The sequence below is a fragment of the Embiotoca jacksoni genome, unplaced genomic scaffold (assembly GCF_022577435.1).
Source record: "Embiotoca jacksoni isolate LCO1_2020_lvr unplaced genomic scaffold, fEmbJac1.0.p SCAF_46, whole genome shotgun sequence".
Classification (NCBI taxonomy): domain Eukaryota; kingdom Metazoa; phylum Chordata; class Actinopteri; family Embiotocidae; genus Embiotoca; species Embiotoca jacksoni.
This window is the reverse complement of record NW_027185399.1, coordinates 1,129,742-1,151,183: the sequence shown is the minus strand read 5'-3', so window position 1 is coordinate 1,151,183 and position 21,442 is coordinate 1,129,742. Positions and strand designations below refer to the sequence as shown.

The following is a 21,442-nucleotide window of genomic DNA, read 5'->3' as shown; positions in this document are numbered from 1 at the left end:
TTGACCAAGTGTTGATTTGAGAAAACCCCAAAATAAATAACTTGTTTACCAAATTCTTTTCTAGTTTTTTTTTTCATTGTAAAATGGTTGTCGGACGTTCATTCGGTCCGAGAAAAAAGAGCAGTTCAAAGAAATCCTTGGAAGCTCAGTGTTGTCATGACGTTCGTACATAATAACTATGTGCAGTACACGGCTAACAGCAATAACTAATCAGCAGTGCAAAGCACAGTTGCCGACTAATCCGTCAGACATGACACTCGATTGATTTATTTCATGTTATGCCCAAAGCACAACTGTGATGAATTCAACCATCCCGAACGTGTCTTTTCTTAATCTCAGATTTTAGTTGAGCTGACAGACACTTCCAACTTTCAACGGAAGAATTTCTCATGTCAAACTCTGAACATGCATCATTCAGTACAGTGAGGCTCACTGGAGAAGTAACGTTAGGCAGAACACATTTCTCTGCGTGAAGGAGGGCTTTAAATCACAGAAAAGCATTTCTTTTTTAACAAGATATCACACTAAATACGTCAAAGCCTTACAAAACAACACTGTTTCTGTACTAACCAGCTAAATATCATTCATACAACCGTTAATCATCCAAATAAAGTTTGTTTAAACGCGACCACATTACCAGATTATGTTTCATGTCACGTGGTGGAAAGTGAAGAATGTGGTTGATTATCACAATCAACCCACCATAGCAGTGAAGATGGTACCCGTGTGTGTTTGCACTCGCTACTGCTCTGAAGAACTGCGGTAATGCAAGAAAGCTGAAACAGGATCCGAGATGAGACGAAAGGGCAGGCGGCCTGTGCAGTGTTGAGTTGTGACCATGTTTCTCTGGAAGCACTGAGGAGCCGAACAACCCTTGATTTGTATCTGCAGCAGGAGTCTGGGACGCAGCCTCAGGAAACATGACCAAGTATGAAAAGATGTGTGTTTGTGCTGCCTGATTCCAGACTTCTGAATGACAGCCCACATCTAAAATTCTGCCACGATTCGGAGGTCTGCTTTTGCTCTGATGCATAGGCGGCGCCAGAGACTTTTTCCCTGCTCGTGACAGCTGGAGCCTCGAAGCCATGTGTGTTGAGAAGGGATCTGCTTTACTTCCTCTTTGTTCAGGGTCCACACGTGCAGCACCGCTCTACGTTTTTGGAGGAAGTATTTAATGTTATGCTTGCAATGCGTATTAATTGTACTTTTTCCAAAAAAGTACACTAACCCCATACAACCATATAGGTCGGTTTTTTTCCTTCCCTCAAATACGACCCACGGGAGTGTTTTTCTGAATTAACCCCTGAACAGAAAAACAAAACAAAAAAAGGCACATTCTCAGTTCAAAATAGTTTTTCTTAAAACTTGTAAAAGTTTGAAAATGATCAAACAACGATATTGCATATTCTTTGAGCTCTGACACATGGACCCAGATTCTCCAGAACTCCAAACACGGCATTATCTTTATTTGTTTATTGGTATGGACATGGGATTTGAGGTAAGACCTTGGGTAGGCACCAACATGTGGCATTTGAAAATCAATTCCAGGTACAATATGCTTATTCCAAATTCTTCTGGTGGTTCAAAGGCACAACACACACTAACTAAATCAACTTTTTAAAGTAAAAAAAAAATAAAAGGAATAGATGCATCTACAAGACCAAAGCTTCCATCTGAACAAATTTGCAACACAGATGGGGGCTGTTGGAAGTGAAGATAAGACTTGAGAAGGGCAGACCTTTGCCAAGGCCAAAAGTCCACTCAAACCACATCCACTGTATATATGCTAGATATTTTTAGAAAAATATTTGACAGACGTCAAAATATGCTTAAGCTTAGATGAGGCCTTACATCTCCGCTATGAAAGCCCTTCCTCCTCCATAACAGCTGCTGCTGTGGTAAGATGCACCACGTGCATGTGTATCCCAGAGGATAACTGGTACCCATTAATGTGGATTTGGATCACATTGAATTTCTAGAATGGCCTATGTTTTGGCACTACTGAACTTTACTACCATCTAATGGATTTTAGGATGTAAGGAATTTAATTGGACAAATGCCCTATCTTGATGCTTAAAGGAAAGTGGAAAATAATTTGTGGACCCACATTAAAATGTAATAGGTGGTTATTTGACCCATTTTGCACCCTTCCACCAGATTTCATGTAAATCGGACTGGTGGTTTTTCCGTAATCCTGCTGACATACAGTTTAAAAAAGGAGGTAAAGATCAATCTGTCTTCATTATGACGGCTGGACACCGGCTTCCTCTGGTCGTCGTCTGGCTAGCACTGCTAACAACACGGTCAGGAGCCAGCAGCACACCAGAAACTGTAGCTTGTCAGGTTCCCATAGAAACACAGAAACAGGTTTTTCTCGCTGGAATCATTTTTCCGGTTTGTCCGAGCCCTCATAAGGTCTCCTACATACTTATAGTGGAAGAGACAGTGGGACAAAATCCAGTTTTTACTCCAATACTCCCAAAGTTTATCCAAAGTTTGTGGTTTCGGCTGTCAATGTTCATCAAATGAAATGGTTATATTCCAAAATCAAAGTTATTGTGTTGCCCTTGACAGCAGTTCCAATGGATGGATAGTAACAGGCAATTTTTCACTGAAGAGACCAATTTCTTCAGTAAATACTTGATTTGCCCAACTCAGACTGTTGGAAGTGTCAAACGGGCTTAAGATAGAGTTTAAACAGCACAATTTATCCCACATTGTTTCTATTGCAGCGTATTGCGTTTTGAACCGCTAATGACCAGAATCAGCAGAAGAAATGGTCTCAGCAAGCAAAACTTTACAACATGTGCCAATGTTTACGCAAAGACCTGAATGTTGTTTTAAGACGGATTTGGAAAAAAAATGTGCAAACGTACACCTCAAATGTTTGGAAATTCCCTGGTGGGGCCATTTTAACTCTCGGTGGGCCGCGTCCATTCGATGCTTGTGCTGCCGACGGTACGATCAAGAGAGTTTTGAACCAAACCAATCGCAGCCATTGCCAGAAAGAAACCTTTACGTTCGTGTCCAGTTCTAAGAAACATCAGGACAGAGTTTTATTGAAAGCATATACAGTGTGAATGACGGGGTGCCCGAAGCCAAAACAAAACTGCTGGATTTTCTGGTTCTGAGTTTTCAATGTTTTTTTTTTGTTTTGTTTTTTTCGGTTTACACGACCAGAAAGGCCAATGAAGCTCCTTTCATTTAAACTCGCAGAAGCCGGCATCAGTTTTTCGTGACATGTCGATTCTTTTGCGTCTTTGCGCAGATCTGATTAAAGCAGACGAGTGTAAGAGCGGGGAGGCGTGGCAAGACGAGGAGGAGTCGAGTTCAGAGCTGGAAGACGAGGACGAGCAGAGAGCGCACAGCGAAGCCGAGGGGGAGGAGGAGGAGGAAGAGGAGGAGGAAGATGAGGAAGAGGAGCAGGGCGAGCACACGCATGATGACCCCCACAACCACATGGTGTGTATTTACACCTGGACGTGTGTGAGTGTGAAAGACCATCGGAGATGTGTGTGGCGACTTGTGACGCCTCCTGTCAGATCTCAACCTCTTCGCATCACAGTTGGGTTTTTGTATGTTTCTCATAGCTTTCACCTTCAACTGGTTATAATACTACAACTAAAACACTTTCCAAAAAATGTTACATTTTAAACCGGTCTTTTCTTAGAAAATATAGAGATTCGTGACACTTCAACTAAATGCAAAACTAATATTACATTTTTTGTCACCATGTCAAAATAGCTCATATTTTACACAAATGTAGTCAAAATTTAGTCACTTTTTTTTTTCTAAATTTGAACAGTGCTTCTGTCCAGTCTTTGACTTGATATTCGGGGGTTTTGTGCTGCAGTGGTCGAGCGCTGAAACAATTATTTAATAAACTGATCGGCTTATTAACTGATTTATTTGCAACAGGTTCATTCAAACCGTGAGAATAGACGATAAACTTCATCCCGTCCTCATCTCTTCTCATCGCCGGCACTTTATGCACTTTTAATTATATTTTGGTCTGAGTATGTTGCTTACACACTTTTAATGTCTTATATTGGCTGTTTTGTTTTTGTCTTCTTTTTTTTGTTATAGTTTTCTCATGTTTTATTAATCAAACAAATTAGCAACAAGACCAGATGATTCCACAACATAAAAAAAAGTGATGTAAATGAATGAATTTGGGTTATCAGTAAGTACCCACAAGATAAAGGACTTCATTATCAAGAGAAAAACAAAACAATTTATTTTAAAGTATTTGCGGCCGCATCATTATTCTCCAGCTGATGTGGGTTTCTGATGATTCCGAGTTTATTGTGTTGTATTGTTGCTGCCACAGCTTCTCGTATTGAGATTAAACAATTTATTTTACAGCCTTTCCGTGACTTTTCAACCAAAAATGTTAACACTCCTCAGAGCTTGAGCTTCTCAGTTGTAAAAAAAAAATTTGCACGTACAAAACAATAAATTTATCGACCTCATTTTCTTGGAAATGACAATTTTGTGTTTTTTTGGGGATGAAGTTACAACCAAAGGACACAACATGAAGATCCAGTTTGTTGAAATCTTTGTTTAATATCTGACTTTGCAGTTTTTGCGCCTTCTTTGTTTTTAACAACTACGACTGGAAGTGTTGTGCAGCTAAAAATATAATAATAATAATTAATGCTCCAATGTGTTCGATTCTCTGCTGTATTTGTTGTTTGGACAATTTTGAAGTGTTTTGATGAGTTTAGCTTTTCTGCCATCAACTGCTGTGGACACCTAAATATAGTTATTTTCTAAATTCTGTATTTCAGCCTTGTTCTTTTGCCCCAATGTGAGTAAAAACAAAATTGTTATTCATACATTATACATATTAGTGTGTTTTGACTGCGTTTTTTTGGTTTTTTTTTTCAGGAGAACAGTCACCTATCATCAGAGATGGACTCCCTTCACCCATGAGAGGTGAGCTTTTCATTATGAAATTGAGTTGCATGTCATACGAAAGGAAACATTTTGCAGAATATTTGCTGTGGAGCGTTTTCAAAACTTCAGGACGAGTCCATCTTTCTCTGGTAAATTCAAAGATTAGGTTCCACTCAGCTTTTCTTCCATCTCAGCTGTCCAAAAATCACCCATTAAACATAAAATCTCAGCCATTGTAAATGTCCTCTTGTCGTGTTTGAGGAGGAACTTTTTTTTTTCTAATCGGATCAGGAAAGCTCTGTACGACTGAGGCGCCACGATCTGTTTGAAGATGGCTAATGAAATCTTTTGCTTCTTGGATTTGTCCTGCTTTGTTTTAGCGTCTTTCTCAAACACGCTTAACGAGAAGTCGCGCAGGTGGACGGCAGCGACGTTCACTTCACATATTTATCAAACGGGGTTTAGAATTTTTCCGGGTGGAATTATCGTATCTGGAACATGCAGTTCCCATCAGACGGTTCAGTGCTGGAAGACTCTGTGCCGAGCTTTCCGTAGTGCTTCCAAGGGGCAAATTCGACATATATCAGTCTGGACTTCTTCTAATTTGAAACTGGCTTCAATGATGAAGAAATTACTAAACAAATGCTTTTTATCAGTTTGATTCTTTTTCTTTTATTTTCAAACTGTGGGAACTATCCCTGAAGAACTAAGCCCTCTTTTCACAAATATTTGGATGAGACTTGCACAGTTCAGCAGCTTAATTCTGTAAATTGGTAGTTCGCTTTGCTCAGTGGCAGCAAATGTGCCTCTTTCCCATCCAGGAATTGAACCAACAACCTTACAGTATTCTAGTTTCTCTAAAGAACCACTGCCATGTGGTGAAAATCCGTGTCAAACAATCATTTGCAGGACGACGTAGATAACATTTTGGCATATCGCTCTCCGAAACAGCCCGCGTTGCTCTTTTAGGTTGTGAATTGTCTCCACTGTATTATTTTTTCAATTTGTATTTTAGAAGTGAATATATTCTGAAACTAATTATTTTTTGGGAGTGCAAATTTTTCCTGAGAGTTTTGGACTCATTATTAGGCATTTTAAAGTTAGATTGTGGTCAAATGTACGAGATCATGAAATAAGTGGGAAACTTCAACAATGTGAAACTGTGCTAATGTTTTATAAAAAAAAAAAAAAAAGGAGGAAGTTAGCAATTTGTGCAGGCTGGTGGCAAAACTTATGAAAATATACATCACCCCGGTTATACAAACATACACCTTTCACACGCCTCAGTATATATACACACATTATAGCTGTAAAAATATTGACGGTTGAAGAACAGAAAGTGTTGGACTTGGGCTCCTGCTAGTACATGTGTCAGCCCCCAGTCCTGCGTGTTCTTTAATGAGGCAATAGGAGAAGATGTCAGGCTTCAAGATATTTATTTAACAGCCGCAGAATAACCAGTTTACAGAGCTCTGGGTCCAGACTATGTTTCCCTGACCGCAACAGAGTACGTGTCAGTTCACGAAGTCTGACCTCCTGACCTCCTGACCTCCTGACCCAGTCTTCTTATAGTCCGGACACCAAAAAGTCATGTGTCCTTTGTTGGTTGGTGGAGGTAGTGGTTGTCTTCCTTCACACCCTGGAGTCCTTGTTACAGCAATTTGTTCCTGTTTATGACTCAAAGAACAACAGTATGTGACCCCATAGGTTGTCGACCTCCTCCTGTGACCTTTTGGTTTGGCACAGTACTTTAAAGAGAAACAGTATGTGACCCCAAAGGTTGCCGACCTCCTCCTGTGACCTTTTGGTTTTACACAGCAGTCTCACTCTCATTCACAACCACAGCCTTTCGTCTACCCCTTAGGATTAAAAGTTGATAATACGACCTATATATAAGTAATATGATATGTTGTATTATTGTAAACATAACCTAGCACAGAATCGCACAAAAGTCAAAGGTTTTGGTTTTAAATTGCTGCTTGTGATGTTGCAGAAGAACCACGAATTCACTCCTCAAAATCTTGTTTAGTCATGCGTCTCCATCTGAAGAGATCATAACATCAAAATGAAAACTTTTTTTCACTTTTTAAATGTTTTACGTATTCACTTTTTGCGTTTGTCTAGTGGCACTCGGTGGTATTGCAGCTTCAGGCACTTCCGGATCGGTGCCATTTTACGGCGTCGGAAGCTACGTCCGCTTTTACATGCAGTCGACGGTGCTGACGGAGGCACGGAAAGTAGTCCCGACGTCTCGTCTCTGCGTCGCACTCAGACGTGAATCATCAATTCATCTTTCCGCCACCAGCTTTTCCAGCGCTGCCTCCTCTTTGAAGTTCACGTGGTTTCTCTGCTCTGAACAGACGAAATGTTCAACCTCTTTGAGGTCCCGAAAGCTTATCGCCACGCTGTGTTTATGACCTGATAGAAAAAGAAACGCTGGAGATCTGAGCGCTGCGCCACCGCGCGCGGACGACAACCATTCGAAAGTTGATGTAAATGAACACGCAACATTGACGTGGTTTTACTGCTGTCATTCCATTCGGGAACATTACTGAATAGAACGTCTAAATTTATAACCCCTGCCTACATAATTGGCTGGATGTTTTTAGGGTTCCCTCTAAATCTCGACGTAGGCTTTCAGAGGCGGGAGCCGAGCTGCGGTTCCCCCGCGGCTGGGATTTCTTTATCTGATTATCTGAAGGAAAACAAAGAGGCAAATTGCTTTGGCAAAGAAGAACGAGAGGAAAAATAACCTGCCGCGCAGCATAAATGTTGGTTCAAGTCCAACTCGTGAACTTGATGGAAATTAAAACAAATAAGCTGTTTTCATGCTGTAGTGGAAGTCCTTTCTTCTCCTCGGTGGAGGTCGTTCTGTCCGATCGCCGATCCCTCCCGCTGCTTTCATTCAACAGGACGTCATGGAATTCATTAGCTCGTAGTATTTTAAGACTCGAGGAGGAAAATAAGATTTTTGAGCTTAAGCTTGCTGCCAGAAATTTTTAAAACTGTTTCGTAGTGTTTTATTTATTTTTTTCTCGCATTCTTTCGACATTTAGATCTGTTTTTATTTTTCACGTTAACTTCTTTTACAAACTTGTTTGAAGTACTCTTGTAAGTTGAAGAATATGTATTTACATAAGAATAGAAAGTAAAACAAATGACGTGAGAGCAGATGCCCTGTTTTCAAAACTGGATTACAAAATTTAATTTGATTTTATAGACTTTATTAATCCCCGAGGGGAAATTTCATCACTACAGCAGGGGGGCTCTCAGGGGGGAGCTGCTGCAGCAGGCTGCCACTAGCGTGGCGCCAGGTAACCTGACCTGAGGTGCATGTTTTTGGATGATGGGAGGAAGCCGGAGAACCCGGAGAGAACCCACGCAAGCACAGGGAGAACATGCAAATTCCGCACAGAAAGGCCCAGGACCGGATTCGAACCCGGAACCTTTTTTGCTGTAAGGTGACAGTGCTAACCACTGCACCACCGTGCCGCCCTTAATGTAATGCAAGGAACCAAAGAGATATATTTATTTGAAGGGAATAAACTCCTGCACGAATCTGTGGACTTTATTGGCCCTTATTATTTATTTTTCCTTGTTGGTGGTCCAGCTTAACCTTTTCAGTTTCCTGTTTTTGTGTGTTATCCATAAACTGAACGAAAGGGCACAAAGAAAAAGAACGACACCTGTTATTAAACATTTACAAGTGTAGCAGCGTACCTAACAAATGTCACCGTTATATTAAAACCCAAAGATTAATAGCTTTCTTCTTAAGATGTTTTTTCTGCAATTAGCTTTAGACCTCCGCTGTGCTAAACGGCTTTCTTTGTTTGTTTTTTTTACAGTTGCCAGAGGTTCTAGTTTAAGGTTACATTGATTTAGATCTGTTACAATTAATTAAACTTGTTTACATGATGTTGAGAGCTCTGCAGGTCAATCTGACGACCTCTGCGGTTTCCCGGCAGCCCTACATGCTCCCGGCGGTGGCGGTTTTAACGTTCTCGTTTCAAAATGAAGTGATCTCATGGTTGCGTCTTCAGAGATTCAATCTGAATCTCCACTCGCTCCTCCAAAAATTCCCTCTCGACTTATCCCGCCAAGTTAACATCCAAACCCTCGATGAGCAGACTGCCTGATTTTGATTCCTTCCAGGAAGAAAGGGCCCCAAAGCAGCTTGTGTAACAACCACATGCTTCCTCGTAGAAATGATGTGTTGGAAAGAAATATAATGTGAAGGATGGATGTCAATGCCAAAATGGGATTTTAAGATAAAAACCAACAATTGGACACAGTAGTTTCATGTGTCCGTGGTGGGGCTTGTAAACCGAACCCCGAGTTTAAATCAATAAGAGCTTCTGTTATGGTCACGTTAAGGTCAGGTTTAAAGGACCTTACTGGGTTTTTATCCATTCACAGGAAATTAGATAATAATTAAAGGACACATTGGAGATTCAGTTGCATCTTTTTTGGGAACAGTAATCCTAATAAAATTAATTAAAAATGTAATTGAATATCCTCCTACTGGATGATAATTCGATGGAGGCATCCACAAAAAACGCTCCACTATTGCACAAATACACCCACATCATTTTTTTTTTTTTTGCAATCTAAAACACTATTTATATTTAACCTCGACCTTTTTCACTTATTAGAAAGGTTTGACTGAATATAGGATTTGTGAAATAATTCAGTTCATTTATGCAGCACATTTAAATGCAGGCGTAGAGTTAAAAAAAAAAAAAAGACAGAAATAATTAAGAAATAAAAACAAAATAGAAACAGATTTGAAATAGATTTGTAAAAACAATAACTAGCCAAAACAAACCCCGAAGGTATACATGTTATTAAAACCCTAAAAAGTAATAGTAAAAATGTGGATGTGATTTCAATTGAGAAGTTAACACGAGTAATCTGGAGGTGGAAGCCGTTCCGATGTTTTGGATCTGTCACTGGGAAAAGCCCGGTTGGCCCAAAAGAGCCCGTCTGGATCAAAGAACTACTAAAAAGCTTCGTTGTTATATATTTGAACCTTAAAGTAATAAATTTGTAAGTGACTCTCTTGAGGTCTTAAAAAAAAGAAGAAAAAAAAGAAAGGAAGGAAGGAATTTTTTACGATAGGATGAAATATGATCGAGGGTGGGCGAGATGGATTAAGCGTCAAAAATCTTCGTTGTTTTTTTTTTTTTTAGTTTGACAAGCCGTTCCACTGATCTCAATTCAGGACCAAGTGCAGTTCAAAAGACGGACTTACTTTTCTCCAAATTGCTTCCCTCAGTAAAATGAAAGAGCGAAGGCACGGGATGGATCCAAGCGTCCTCCTCACTGTTCGGCGACGTGAGGAATCGTCCGTCCTTAATTCTTTCAAGTTCTTTGCACACCGGCGTTTCTTTGGAGCGGAAACAGCTCTGCGACCGAAAGAGAACCTCCCCCGAGTCCGTGTCATTATATTGTCGTCTAATTCCCACGAACCGTCCACCTCGTCAACCTTTCCAGCACACAACCAGCGCAGATTTCTTTTTTCTTTTTTTGTGGGTTGAAGCAAGTCTCGGGAAAGTATTGACAAATACCACCCTGACGCTGCTGCAAGAGTAAAAGTCCAGCAATCCTACATATGATTCCAAGTTATCCTTCAAGGCTTCATTGATGTCTGATCCTGATTTCACGGTAATACGTGGAATGCCATATTTTAATCTGGAACAAAGCGGAAACAGACCGACGCAGCCGTCCCCGGAGCTGCTGCTCACATGGCTTCAAAGACGAAGGAAATAAAGAACCAAATGAATAAATGCTCGCGAAGTCATACGATACATTAACAAAGATCAGCTCAACATTATAAAACCTTTCTTATCCTGGAGTCATTTTCAATTTAATATTGACGGGCAGCCACCACCGGCATCCCCGGAGGCGTTCAGCATCTCCTCGGACGGGGAATCTACAAGTTTACATTTCAAAACCATCTCCCTGCTTGCAGCGTAATCAATACTTTGACACTCAAAGAAAAAGTTCTGATATTTTAAGGAGTGCATATTTACATCATATTTTGCTGACGCTGTCTTCGTTATTTCTCACGGGCTGAAAAAACGTTGAATTCAGCTGCGGGTTTATGTCATCTGCGCATTCCTATTCGATTCCGACGGCTCTTTATAATAAAGGGAGCACTTCCCGCCTCGGTCGGGTTCGGAGGGTTAACATCGCACCTGAAGAGGAACCGGTCGCGTCGCGGGGGGCCGAACGAGACCAAGGAAAGAGGGGGCACGGCGCTAACGCAGAGCGCACGGCGCCGGTGCGGTTATGTAACCGCCGCTGCACTGATTCCGCTATTAACACCCGAGTCCCGTACGTTTTTCTTTTTCTTTTCTTTTTTTTTAGCGTGACCGAAAATCCGCACGGTCACGCTTCCAATGAACTCCCGCGGCAGAGCACGGCATGAACAAAAAGGGTCCAGTTTCAGCCCGAGAATGAACTCCGGCGGAAGTATTGTGTGAAAGGTGAAACTGATTTACACCCACTGAGCATGAAAAGCAGCAGGAAGAGAAAGAGAAAAGCCCGTTGGTACGTCGGGTCGGGCCGAGCGGTGTGACAGGACGTGAATGTCTTATATTGAATTTGAAACAAACCGCCTATTGGTCATATAAAAATAGAATAAGGAACCTAAATGCTTCACAGCGCGGCTCCTCCATGTGGACGACAGTAAAGTAAATCACGCAGACATGACATATTAATAGGATAAATATATTGTTGGTTTTTCAATGTTGGTAATAAAATGATCCAAACACCAGTATTATTCCAGAATAATCTTTCTTTTTTGTCTCAACGGTGGCTGTTTTTAACGTGAATGACCTCGAATAACAGTTTTACTTTTGTTGAAAGACCACCAACCAGCTAGATCAACAACTATTTTGGCGTCAGCCATCCAAGGGAGGAGATAAGTGGCAGCTCATCTGTCAAAAAACAGATTCAAATATTTGAAACCTCCAGCAGCAGGACAGGATTGATTTAAACACTTGGTGTTTTCGCAGCACATCAGATCCAAGGGGAAAAACTAAATTTGAAGCGGATTGTATGAATATTAAAAATGTTTCAGCCCAACTGAATCCACCACGAGCACTTTTCCTGTCTCTTCCCATCCATCATCGTGTTAAATAAAGACTTTGCTCAACACTTTGAGGAAAGTGTCTCCAGAAAATCGGCACAACATACCGATGTGTGCTTAAACTATTTCTCCTCATTATTCCGTTGTCATCACCTTCGGCGTTGGTGATGCTCCGCCTCTTTTTTTTTTTCCCCTCCAAGTGAGGAATTAAATGAAAACAGATAACAAATGTTGGTTTATTAACCGGTCTGTCATCGATTTATGCATTTAATGCTATTTGGCGTCCGATAAAAATAAATCACACTACTTCCTGCTTTGCTTCTGATTATTTGATAATATAAGCAGTTTCCATTATTTTTAAGACAACAGTCATATTTACAAATGTGTCTGGTGAATTCCTAATTGTGCTCGATACCTGCGAAGTTTCGTCGTTTCCGTTTGTTGACGGTGCTTTTTCCTCTGTGTTGCAGTCTTCGGGAACTGGAGGAAGAGAGACAGGAGGGGGAAGAGAGAGAACGAGAGCTGTGGACACACAAAACTGGATAACAGCAACAGGAAGGCCGTCAAACAGCGGGAACCCAGAGACACACTCTCACAGACGAAACGTTCAAAGATAGACGCCAGAGAGACCAGCTTGACACTTTGTCCAAGCCACAGGAAGATACTAAAACAGCGGGGTACTCCAGAATACCGTAAACTGAAAACAAAACACAGCAATGAAGACAGACTCGATACTGTCAGAGCTACACGGAGACTGTAAAAACAGGCATCTGTTGTCAAAACCCTTCCTTCAAAAGACAGGCCTCACACACACACACACACACACACACACACACACACACACACACACACACACACATACACACACACACACACACACACACACACAAGGAGGATCGCTGCAATTGACAGAAGCCATGTTTGAGAAAGCGAGAGCCCGTCAGATTATTTACTGCTTTTCAACATTTTTCCCATAAATAAACTCGCTGTACTTTGATCATTCAGTTTAATCTCCAAATCTTTCAAGAATTTCTGTCATCAAATTACCTGCAATTTGAAATGAAGACGTTTACTCAATTGACAACCCCTCTCTGCCTCCCCCCCAAAAAAAGAAATATAGATTCACAATAACACAAGCAAGAATTTTTCAAACCAGTGCACAGCAGCTTAGGTAACCACGAACAAGCAGTCGTTTCTCGATATACAGTGTCGTATACGAAGGTACTCCGATCATAAATGTGTACGTGCAAATTCAGCGTCCGTTTCAGGAAAATTACGTCTTTTGGTAACACTTTCCGAAAATGCAGTGAAGGAACTGACCGCGTTACACTTTTTTCTTATTATTATTAGTCTGGAAACCCTGTTTACATTTATGTTTTAACGACCACACTGAAGGACGGACCAATCGGTTACCGGTGGGAGTGGCTAAAGTGTGATGACGTTTAAGTCTAGTTGTTGTTTTTTTCCAAAATGTAGTTGCAGCGGTGGTTGAGTTTCGCTGCATTCGGTGGTCAATGCTCATTGGTTAAAGGCGGCTCTGATAGTCCCAAAATGAACCCGAGATCTAAGGCCGGTAAGATACGGCAACTGGAAAACAATTTCCCATGGAGGGTAGCCAGACCTATATAGACATGCAGTGAATTTTGGGTCTGGGAACACCAGGCTATGAGGATGTTAGTTACCGGTCAAAAAACACTTAAGACCTCTGAGACGTTTGGTTTTCCTGCTACAAAGATAACTCGGTGAAGATCATCTCCGAAACAAATGCCGATAATCAGTAATGTTACAAAAGCAGTGGCCATGGTTGCATCTCGAAGAAAATTTGGTCATATCAACACCAGACTTCTCCAGACTTCCTCCGGTCATAATAAACCTGATAAACCATCTGCTGAGATCATTATTGGCAGGTGGTAGTATGTATGCAGAGACTAAATGTAATTTCCAAATAATGAAATCAAAACGTTTAAATTAACGACACAAAATAAAGCATTACCATCTAATACAATGAACTACATTCCACTTTTATGAATAGCATCATGAAGTGCAATCATTATTGAGTTTTTCCAGGAAAGCTAGGTCTTTACTATTTGACTGCCGTGTACTTCTAATGCAGCTCATTGAACAGCAGGAAAATACATCTTTAAGGGCGAGTCCAAATCTCAACTTGTTTTTTGTGTGGCTATTTTCAGATGATGTAAACTTATTTTATTAATTTTGCCCGGTGATATTAAAAAAGCTGGGTTGTGATGTCATTCCTTGATGAAATTGATTCTAAACCTCGGGGTTGGTACTCCACATGCGGTCAGTCATTAGTCCTAATGAGGTGCATTTCTGTACTTTACTCAAACATGACAAACAGAAAGCTGCCCTGACTGCTGGAGTTCAAAACCAGGGGACAAAAAAAAAAATGGAGAAACAACCTAGTTTTAATAATTACAGACACCTGTCCACCTCATATCAAAAGCTGTATTGTGGTTTACAGGAGTTATGCACAAATAACATGCGGTTTTATTACAACTGAATCAACCCAACCTTTAATTTAACAATAGTTTAAAAAAAATTTGAATTAAGAGATTTAGAACAAACATAACAAACCCCTGGTGTTTTATATGATGATTTCTGTATTGTGGTTTACTGGAGTTATGCACAAATAACATGCGGTTTTATTACAACTGAATCAACCCAACCTTTAATTTAACACTAGTTTAAAAAAAAATAGAATTAAGAGATTTAGAACAAACATAACAAAACCCCTGGTGTTTTATATGATGATTTCTGTATTGTGAACCCCATTCAGTGACCTTTGAAAAGCTCATGCTGGCACGTCTGATGTTTACAAGTCAAATTTAAAAAAGCAGTTGCTGCCAAAAGAACCTCATGAAAACCGCGACACGAAAGGGTTTCTTTATTTTATTATTATTATTGTTTTCTTACTATTTATTTTAATTGGTACTATTGTTGGTATTATTGCTGCAGACATCCAATTTGATTACTTGGGTGAATTTATCCGTATTCATATGCACAGTAACAAACACATACTGGTGGTTTTGCGTGTTTCCGTCACACGTCACACTTCTGAAATCATTTGTTTTAGATGAACTTCCCTCCATGCAGTCAGACATTTATTTCAGTGCACTGAAACTTGAAAGACGTAAAAGTGGCTGTTTTGTGGGGTGTTCAAAGTTACATAAAGTGTTGTGTGACGATGCAGTGACCTGTTGGAAAACCGGTGCGTTCATGGACACTCCAACACCTCGTGAAAAAAGCTAAACGAGCCACGTTGTTTGAAATTCAACCTTACAGGACCAAAAATACGTATTGTGAAACATAAAGCTCAATCCAGTTCAGTTTTCCCAGCTGTCTCTTCATAGAAATGGGTTTGAACGAAAGGTACACAGAGGAATTGCATTATTATGACAGCAGATTATTATATTAGGTGGTGTTGAAGGGAAGCTCTGAAGGTTTTAGAGTCCTCAGGATTTAGTGTGATAAAAAGGTTAAAAGAGGTCAAAATAGAGAAAACAGATGGAGTTTCGACCTTGCTGATAAAATGAGTCTGCTGCTGAAAGAAAACCGCTCACATCCCTTTTCTGCGTATCTCCGCTTCTTGTCGTGTTTTTTCTTTGTTCTCTGCTTCTTTTCGTGTTTTCCTTTGTTCCATATTGATTGATGTCCTCTTAGCTTCTGCCACCTTTTACTTTATTCCCAACAGCTGTTCTTTTTTTCTTCTAGTTCTTGCTTTTATTGTCTTTTCCTTCCCTCTTTCATCCATCTTTGCATTCCCCCCCCAAGTTTCATTCCATTTATCTTTTCTTCCTTTGCCCATTTTTTTCAGCCCATATTTTTACCTATTCCATTTTATCCGTCATCTATTTCATCTGCTTCTTTATCCTCCCTTTTTTTTCCGTTGTCCTTCTTTGTCCTTTTCGACCTCTCTTCATTTCTCAACTCTTTTCTCTTCCTCCACCTCGTCTTCTCGCCCTTTGCTGTGTGAAGATGAAGAGAATGTATCTAGCCTGAGAAACAGAAGGGACATCTACCCCCTTGCTCTTCTTCTTGACATTATTTGCAAAGTTTTTAGGGAAGCCCGTTGGCGTAAGTTTGGTTCACATTTAGCTACAGAAGGAAGGGTATTTTCTCAAAAAGCAAAACAAAAAAACAGTTCCACAAACCTCTTGGTTCAGCTCAGGATTGAGGCTCATTTAAAGTTGCTTTATGGTGTTGTGAAGTTCACTTTTACTGAGGTTCAACGCTCGTTATGAACCCATAAATAATATGTCATTCTAGCAGATTTGTACTCCTCAGTTTAGGTAAAGGTGAGCTCCCACATTAAATTAACTGATGTGTTGGAAAGTTCACCCCAAAAATGTACTTTTGATCTTGCATTGGACGTCTTTCAAACAACACAAAGGCTCTTGTTTTATGAACAACTTTAAGATAATGTGGGCTCTGTCCCCCCCCCCCCCCCCCCCCCCCCCATTCATATTCCCACCTATCATCCCGGTCTGATTTCTACATGCTGATGTTAAATAGACTTTGCTGTTATTTTTAATGACTTGTGCATACTGTATGATGATGCCGAATCCTCTGTTTGCACCAAGAGCGTGTCAGAGGCTTTTACGACACATGTAAATATTCAAAATAAAAAATAAAAAAAAAGGTTGGAAGTTATGATTGTTGTCGGATGACCTCTGTGATTACAGACTTATAATTCAGAATGCTCTCCGTATTCCCTTCGATCACCCTTTAATCACAAACAAGATCTGTAACAAGAGGAACGAGTCTTTGGTCAATAGAGCTGGACATTTACATCATCTGTTAAACTGGAGATTTATGAAGTTGCATTACGACAAAATATTTTGCACAGAAGGCAATGAAGTAAAGTAATTATCACATTTTCTTTATAGCCGGTTGCACCTCGGGGCTGAGATAAAGCAGTATATTTACAGAGAAATGTAGGTTGATGGAGCCAACATGAGGAAATGATTCCTGTACCGAGCCCCAGTGCACTGAAAGAACCTGAAAATCACAGACAAAATTTTCTTCAGAGATCGAATCTGTTTGAATCACTTTCCTTTATTGAAGATTGGGCTGGTTAATTGTTCCTCCCCCCCCCCCCCCCCCCCTCCATGTTACATATTTAGCTATTTGGAAATGTAAAGTTAATTAAGGCTGAAAATATTTTTGGGGGAATTCTGAACAAAAATTGTATTCTGGGCTGTGAATTTTGAATGATGTCAACTAGCATAACGGGGCTTGCCTAATTGTAGAAGCTGCCGGATGCATAATGGGAGAATCCATCTCGCCAGGAAAAAGAAACATGAGCAGATGGCGTCAGTGACCATTCTGGAATTGAAGCTGAGTTTATGACTGAATGATGTCACCAACCACACAAAACATGAACAGTCGGTTGAAAACAACTGCGGCTCCTGGCTCCAATAACTGCGGGCGCCTTGACCTTGTGGCTGTTGTTGGCATGTTTACGTGATGTCAGAACAAATGGGGATTAAACCAGACAGATATAGCTGGTGATCAATTCCTTTTGGATCTGGCTTATCTTAAACAAGCGTAATCTCTGTTGGCCTCTGCTGCTGAGTTGATGCTTTTTTTTCTCTTCTTTTTTTTTTCTTATCGTTCTCTTTCAAATCCCTTAACTATAAAAGTGCAACACTAAAAGTTTATGATGTACCTGTACATACCTCATACCTGCAATAATAATCTGTCCAGAGCAAACTGCTGATAAAGGCTTTGCTCATGCTCACCGATATAACTTCAAATGTGTAATTTTCTAGAGGGCTTGTCCAAAAGCCAACTCAAATCCCATCTCTTGCTATATCAATGCGATGATAATGAGGACGGTAGAGGCCAGTCTGATAGTGTCTGCTTCAATAACAGCTTGTAGAGCTCAACAAAACAAAGTCTACTTTATTTGATGTGTAGTCGTCTTAGAAGTCTTCTCGTAGCCAATTCCTAAGCAAAGATCACAACCTTAGTCAAGCGATAAGATTATGACACGGATAGATGAGGACGATGGAAGTAGGGTAAGGGCCTGGTGGTTTGGGGAAGGATTCATTGAGGATCCACTGCGGCTTACGGGCTTCGCAGATTCCCTTTGTACTCATGAGGGTTCGAGACGGACAAAAAGAGGGCGAGTGAGTGAACGAGGACTGACCCGTGTGCTCCGTGTGGGAAGGTATTCATATTTTTAGATGAAAACAAATCTTACGTAAATTATGGAAAGGTGGCTGTAAGAAGTTATTGGCTCACTCCTTGATGGTATTGTGAAATCAGAAAGAAAAAAAAGAAAAAGCAAGACCAACCGGAATTTACCCCAAAAAATGCACCAGTCGCAGGTGAGACTTTATACAACAGACCAAACTCTGCAGATTGATGGGGTGAGCTTTTCCGTTTTCTTTCCATTTTTGGCTCTTTGTTTTTTCTAAGATTAAACCTGAACCGCAACAGGCAACTCAGGTAAATCAGTCATGACGACGATATTACACCTAAAAATCGGCCCAGCGACTGTGCCGTGGGTCATCTCCTTTTCAGACACAATGTGATTTTACAGCTGCAGCACAATAGATTTATCCAATTCCCTCCTGTGGGAGTACGACTTTATACCAGGTACTTTAAAATCCTCCCATCCTTTTCAAAAACTTGGGATCTTATAAAAATTGTATTTGGTGCCTTGCATATTCCCGGTCAAAACACCTGTTTTTATCCGACAGCTTGTAAAACACACTGGTGTTAAAAATCTCGTTCCCACGACGCTTTTCAGATGGATGATTTTAAAAAATGTGCACTGTATAAATTTAGAGCTCGCTGTTGTCATCTTAACCTGACCGACTTTATCCATTAGACCCACTGAGTGCATGAGGTTAAGTATTTTAAAAGCTCATTTGAAGTCCATCGTTGGAACTGGCTTTTGGAGAATAGTTCAAATTGGAGGCAGGATGTGAAGCAGCAACCCTCAACACATTTAATCCTCCGAGGGCGAGTCGTTCTGACCTTTGTTCTCTGAAGAGAATTTCTCTTTTATCTGCAACGCTATCTTTCAGAAGACACTTGAATGTGGAAAATGTTAACTTCATATCGTGATTTAGCTTTAAAGCCTTTTATCCGGGAACGGGACCGGTGTATTTTCTTGGGAGTACGATCTATTTCCGTGTTACCCTCTTAAATCCAGCACCTCAACCAACAAAATATTTTTTTTTATAGAAAATCAACACAGTAGCTGACTAGAAATGGATGGTAAAATACAAATACCTTTTATACCGGATGGAGTTTTGAATTTTTTTTGGTGTCAAAACTTTGACAAAGAGGATGAGAAGACAGAAGCTGCTAGCTAGGAGTTTCTTTTACAGAACGAAGGAGAAGTAGCTGGGTAGAAGTCATGGGTGACAAAACCGGTACCGGCTCATCGGCACCAGCTTATATGGTCTCGTAGCCAAAACAGGTCGGTCCATTTCACCCTAATGACTTGTTCCATCCTCAGGTTTCTGCAGGTAGAGGATGGGCAACTCTGGAGTGGTGGACGAAAAAAATGTCATCTGCGCTCCAACATTTAGAGCATTGAATAAAATGTTCAACATGCACAGCTAAACATTTGAACAACCTGTCGACGTGCTTTTATTTCTAGTCTGGTGGTGCAATCATGGAACGACGACGCCGGCTCATTATTGCGGTGAAATCACTGGAATTTTGCAAAATTGTAAGCTCCCACAAAGAATGCAAAGATTAGCTTGATCTGCTTTTATTGTCACGACTCAATAAATGGTCAATACTTGTATCGTCTCAAAGCGCTTTAACATGTTTTTCCATTCACACACTAATGAGACAGATCACCATGCAAGGTGCTGCCATCAGGAAAACATTCACACACTGATGGTACAACATCAGGAGCAACTTAGGGTTCAGTGTCTTGCTCAAGGACACTTAGGCATGTTGACAGGAGGAGCCGGGGATTGAACCACCAACCTTCTGATTAGTGTTTAACCCACTCTACCGTCTGAGCCACAGCCTCCATATACCCAATACCACAGCGTTCCCTCTCTTTGCTTCACGGAGGTTGTTCTCCTTTAAGACTGTTTGGTCTGCACAAGATTTGTCTACTGTGACTGCAGCCAAACTGTCTGTTTGATCCATCCAGGGAGAGCTCATTATTCCAGAAGGTCTGGTTCTTTGCCTTCGGATGACACCACAAACCTCAAACGCAAAAGAGAACAGAAAACTCTTCTTTAACGAGGTTCTACTCGTTAACACCTAATCCGAAACACCTGGTTCTAATTTTATGAATTTAAATTTGTTCTAATGTAACATTTCCCACGTGAGTGATCTGGGTATTTGTATACGTGTACAAGTTATTTAGATTGTGAAAATGACTACAAAATATCAGTGTTGTCTGGCACTTTTCTTTTTCTTTTCTTTTTTTATGTTTCAAAGAGTATTGAGTGTTTTTTCAAATTTATTGGAAAAAGTCAACAATTTTCAATGGAATTTACTTACGTTTAAGTAATAAATAAACAGAATGAAAAAAAGCTGAAAAAAAGTCAATATTCAAAAACATTGACAAATTAAAAATGTTTTATTGCAAATATCAATAACTACAATGACTCATCTTGTGGCTCTATCCATAACTTTTTTCTTTTTTTTTTTAATTATTGTGAAATTAAAGTTGTGACAGTGGTAGGCCAGGTTTTGTTTTTTTCACCCCAGTAATGCTTTTGAACTTGAGAACATCTGTTACCCGTTCGTCCTCTTTAAATGTTTGCACCTGCTGCTCACTCACAGCAAGAGAGTGACTCATTCCACCTTCTGTGACAGCTATCCTCAGATAACCTGAACCATGACAAAGATGTCACAGTAAGTGATCCGACTACTGCAGGCCGGCGTATCGTACGTGTTTTTGTTTTTACAATGTTTAGGACAAATTCACACTTTTCGTGCACCTGAAATAAACAGTAGTTAAAAAAAAAAAAAAGACCTATATGATCCTTGTAGGAATTCACTTTTAGGTGCACCGATCTGCTTCTGGTATATTGGTTCCTTCATTTTTACAGCTTCAAATACATGGGGTGGTGGTGTGGGGGGGTTGGAGAGTGCCGCAGGATATGACAGGATGTTCTGCTGTTGCTGTTTCCACACTTCGGGCCAAAATACATTCCTTTTCTGTCAAGTTGATGCATTGATAGTCTCATAACATGTACTGTAAAAGACATTTTGCTGCTCATCATAACTCTGTATAAACAGGCCACAATCAAGAAGTCAAGTGCTCTGACAGGGAAAACGGCTGTAATGAGGTTTTCTATTAAAGACATTTTTCCAGATATACAGAAATGATCGGATCTTCGACTAATATATTGGTTTTCTGCTTTCTCCTTTTGCAAATTTTTGCAGTGGTAACAGTGAGTTGAAATTGAGGCTAGATGCCCTTAACTTCACCCCCAACAC

At 40.4% G+C, this 21,442-nt stretch overlaps 1 protein-coding gene across 5 annotated transcripts in view; it reads left to right on the top strand.

The window, feature by feature from the left end:
• raly (RALY heterogeneous nuclear ribonucleoprotein) overlaps positions 1-16,459 on the top strand; it is a 105,795-nt gene extending 89,336 nt beyond the window's left edge. For all 5 annotated transcript variants that reach the window (XM_069169690.1, XM_069169693.1, XM_069169691.1 and 2 more), the window contains 3 exons: positions 3,269-3,462; positions 4,891-4,938; positions 12,463-16,459. In XM_069169690.1, coding sequence (XP_069025791.1) covers positions 3,269-3,462; positions 4,891-4,935 — 239 coding nt within the window. In that variant the 3' untranslated portion in view covers positions 4,936-4,938; positions 12,463-16,459. The remainder of the gene's footprint in view (positions 1-3,268; positions 3,463-4,890; positions 4,939-12,462) is intronic.
• Positions 16,460-21,442: the final 4,983 nt, after the last annotated feature.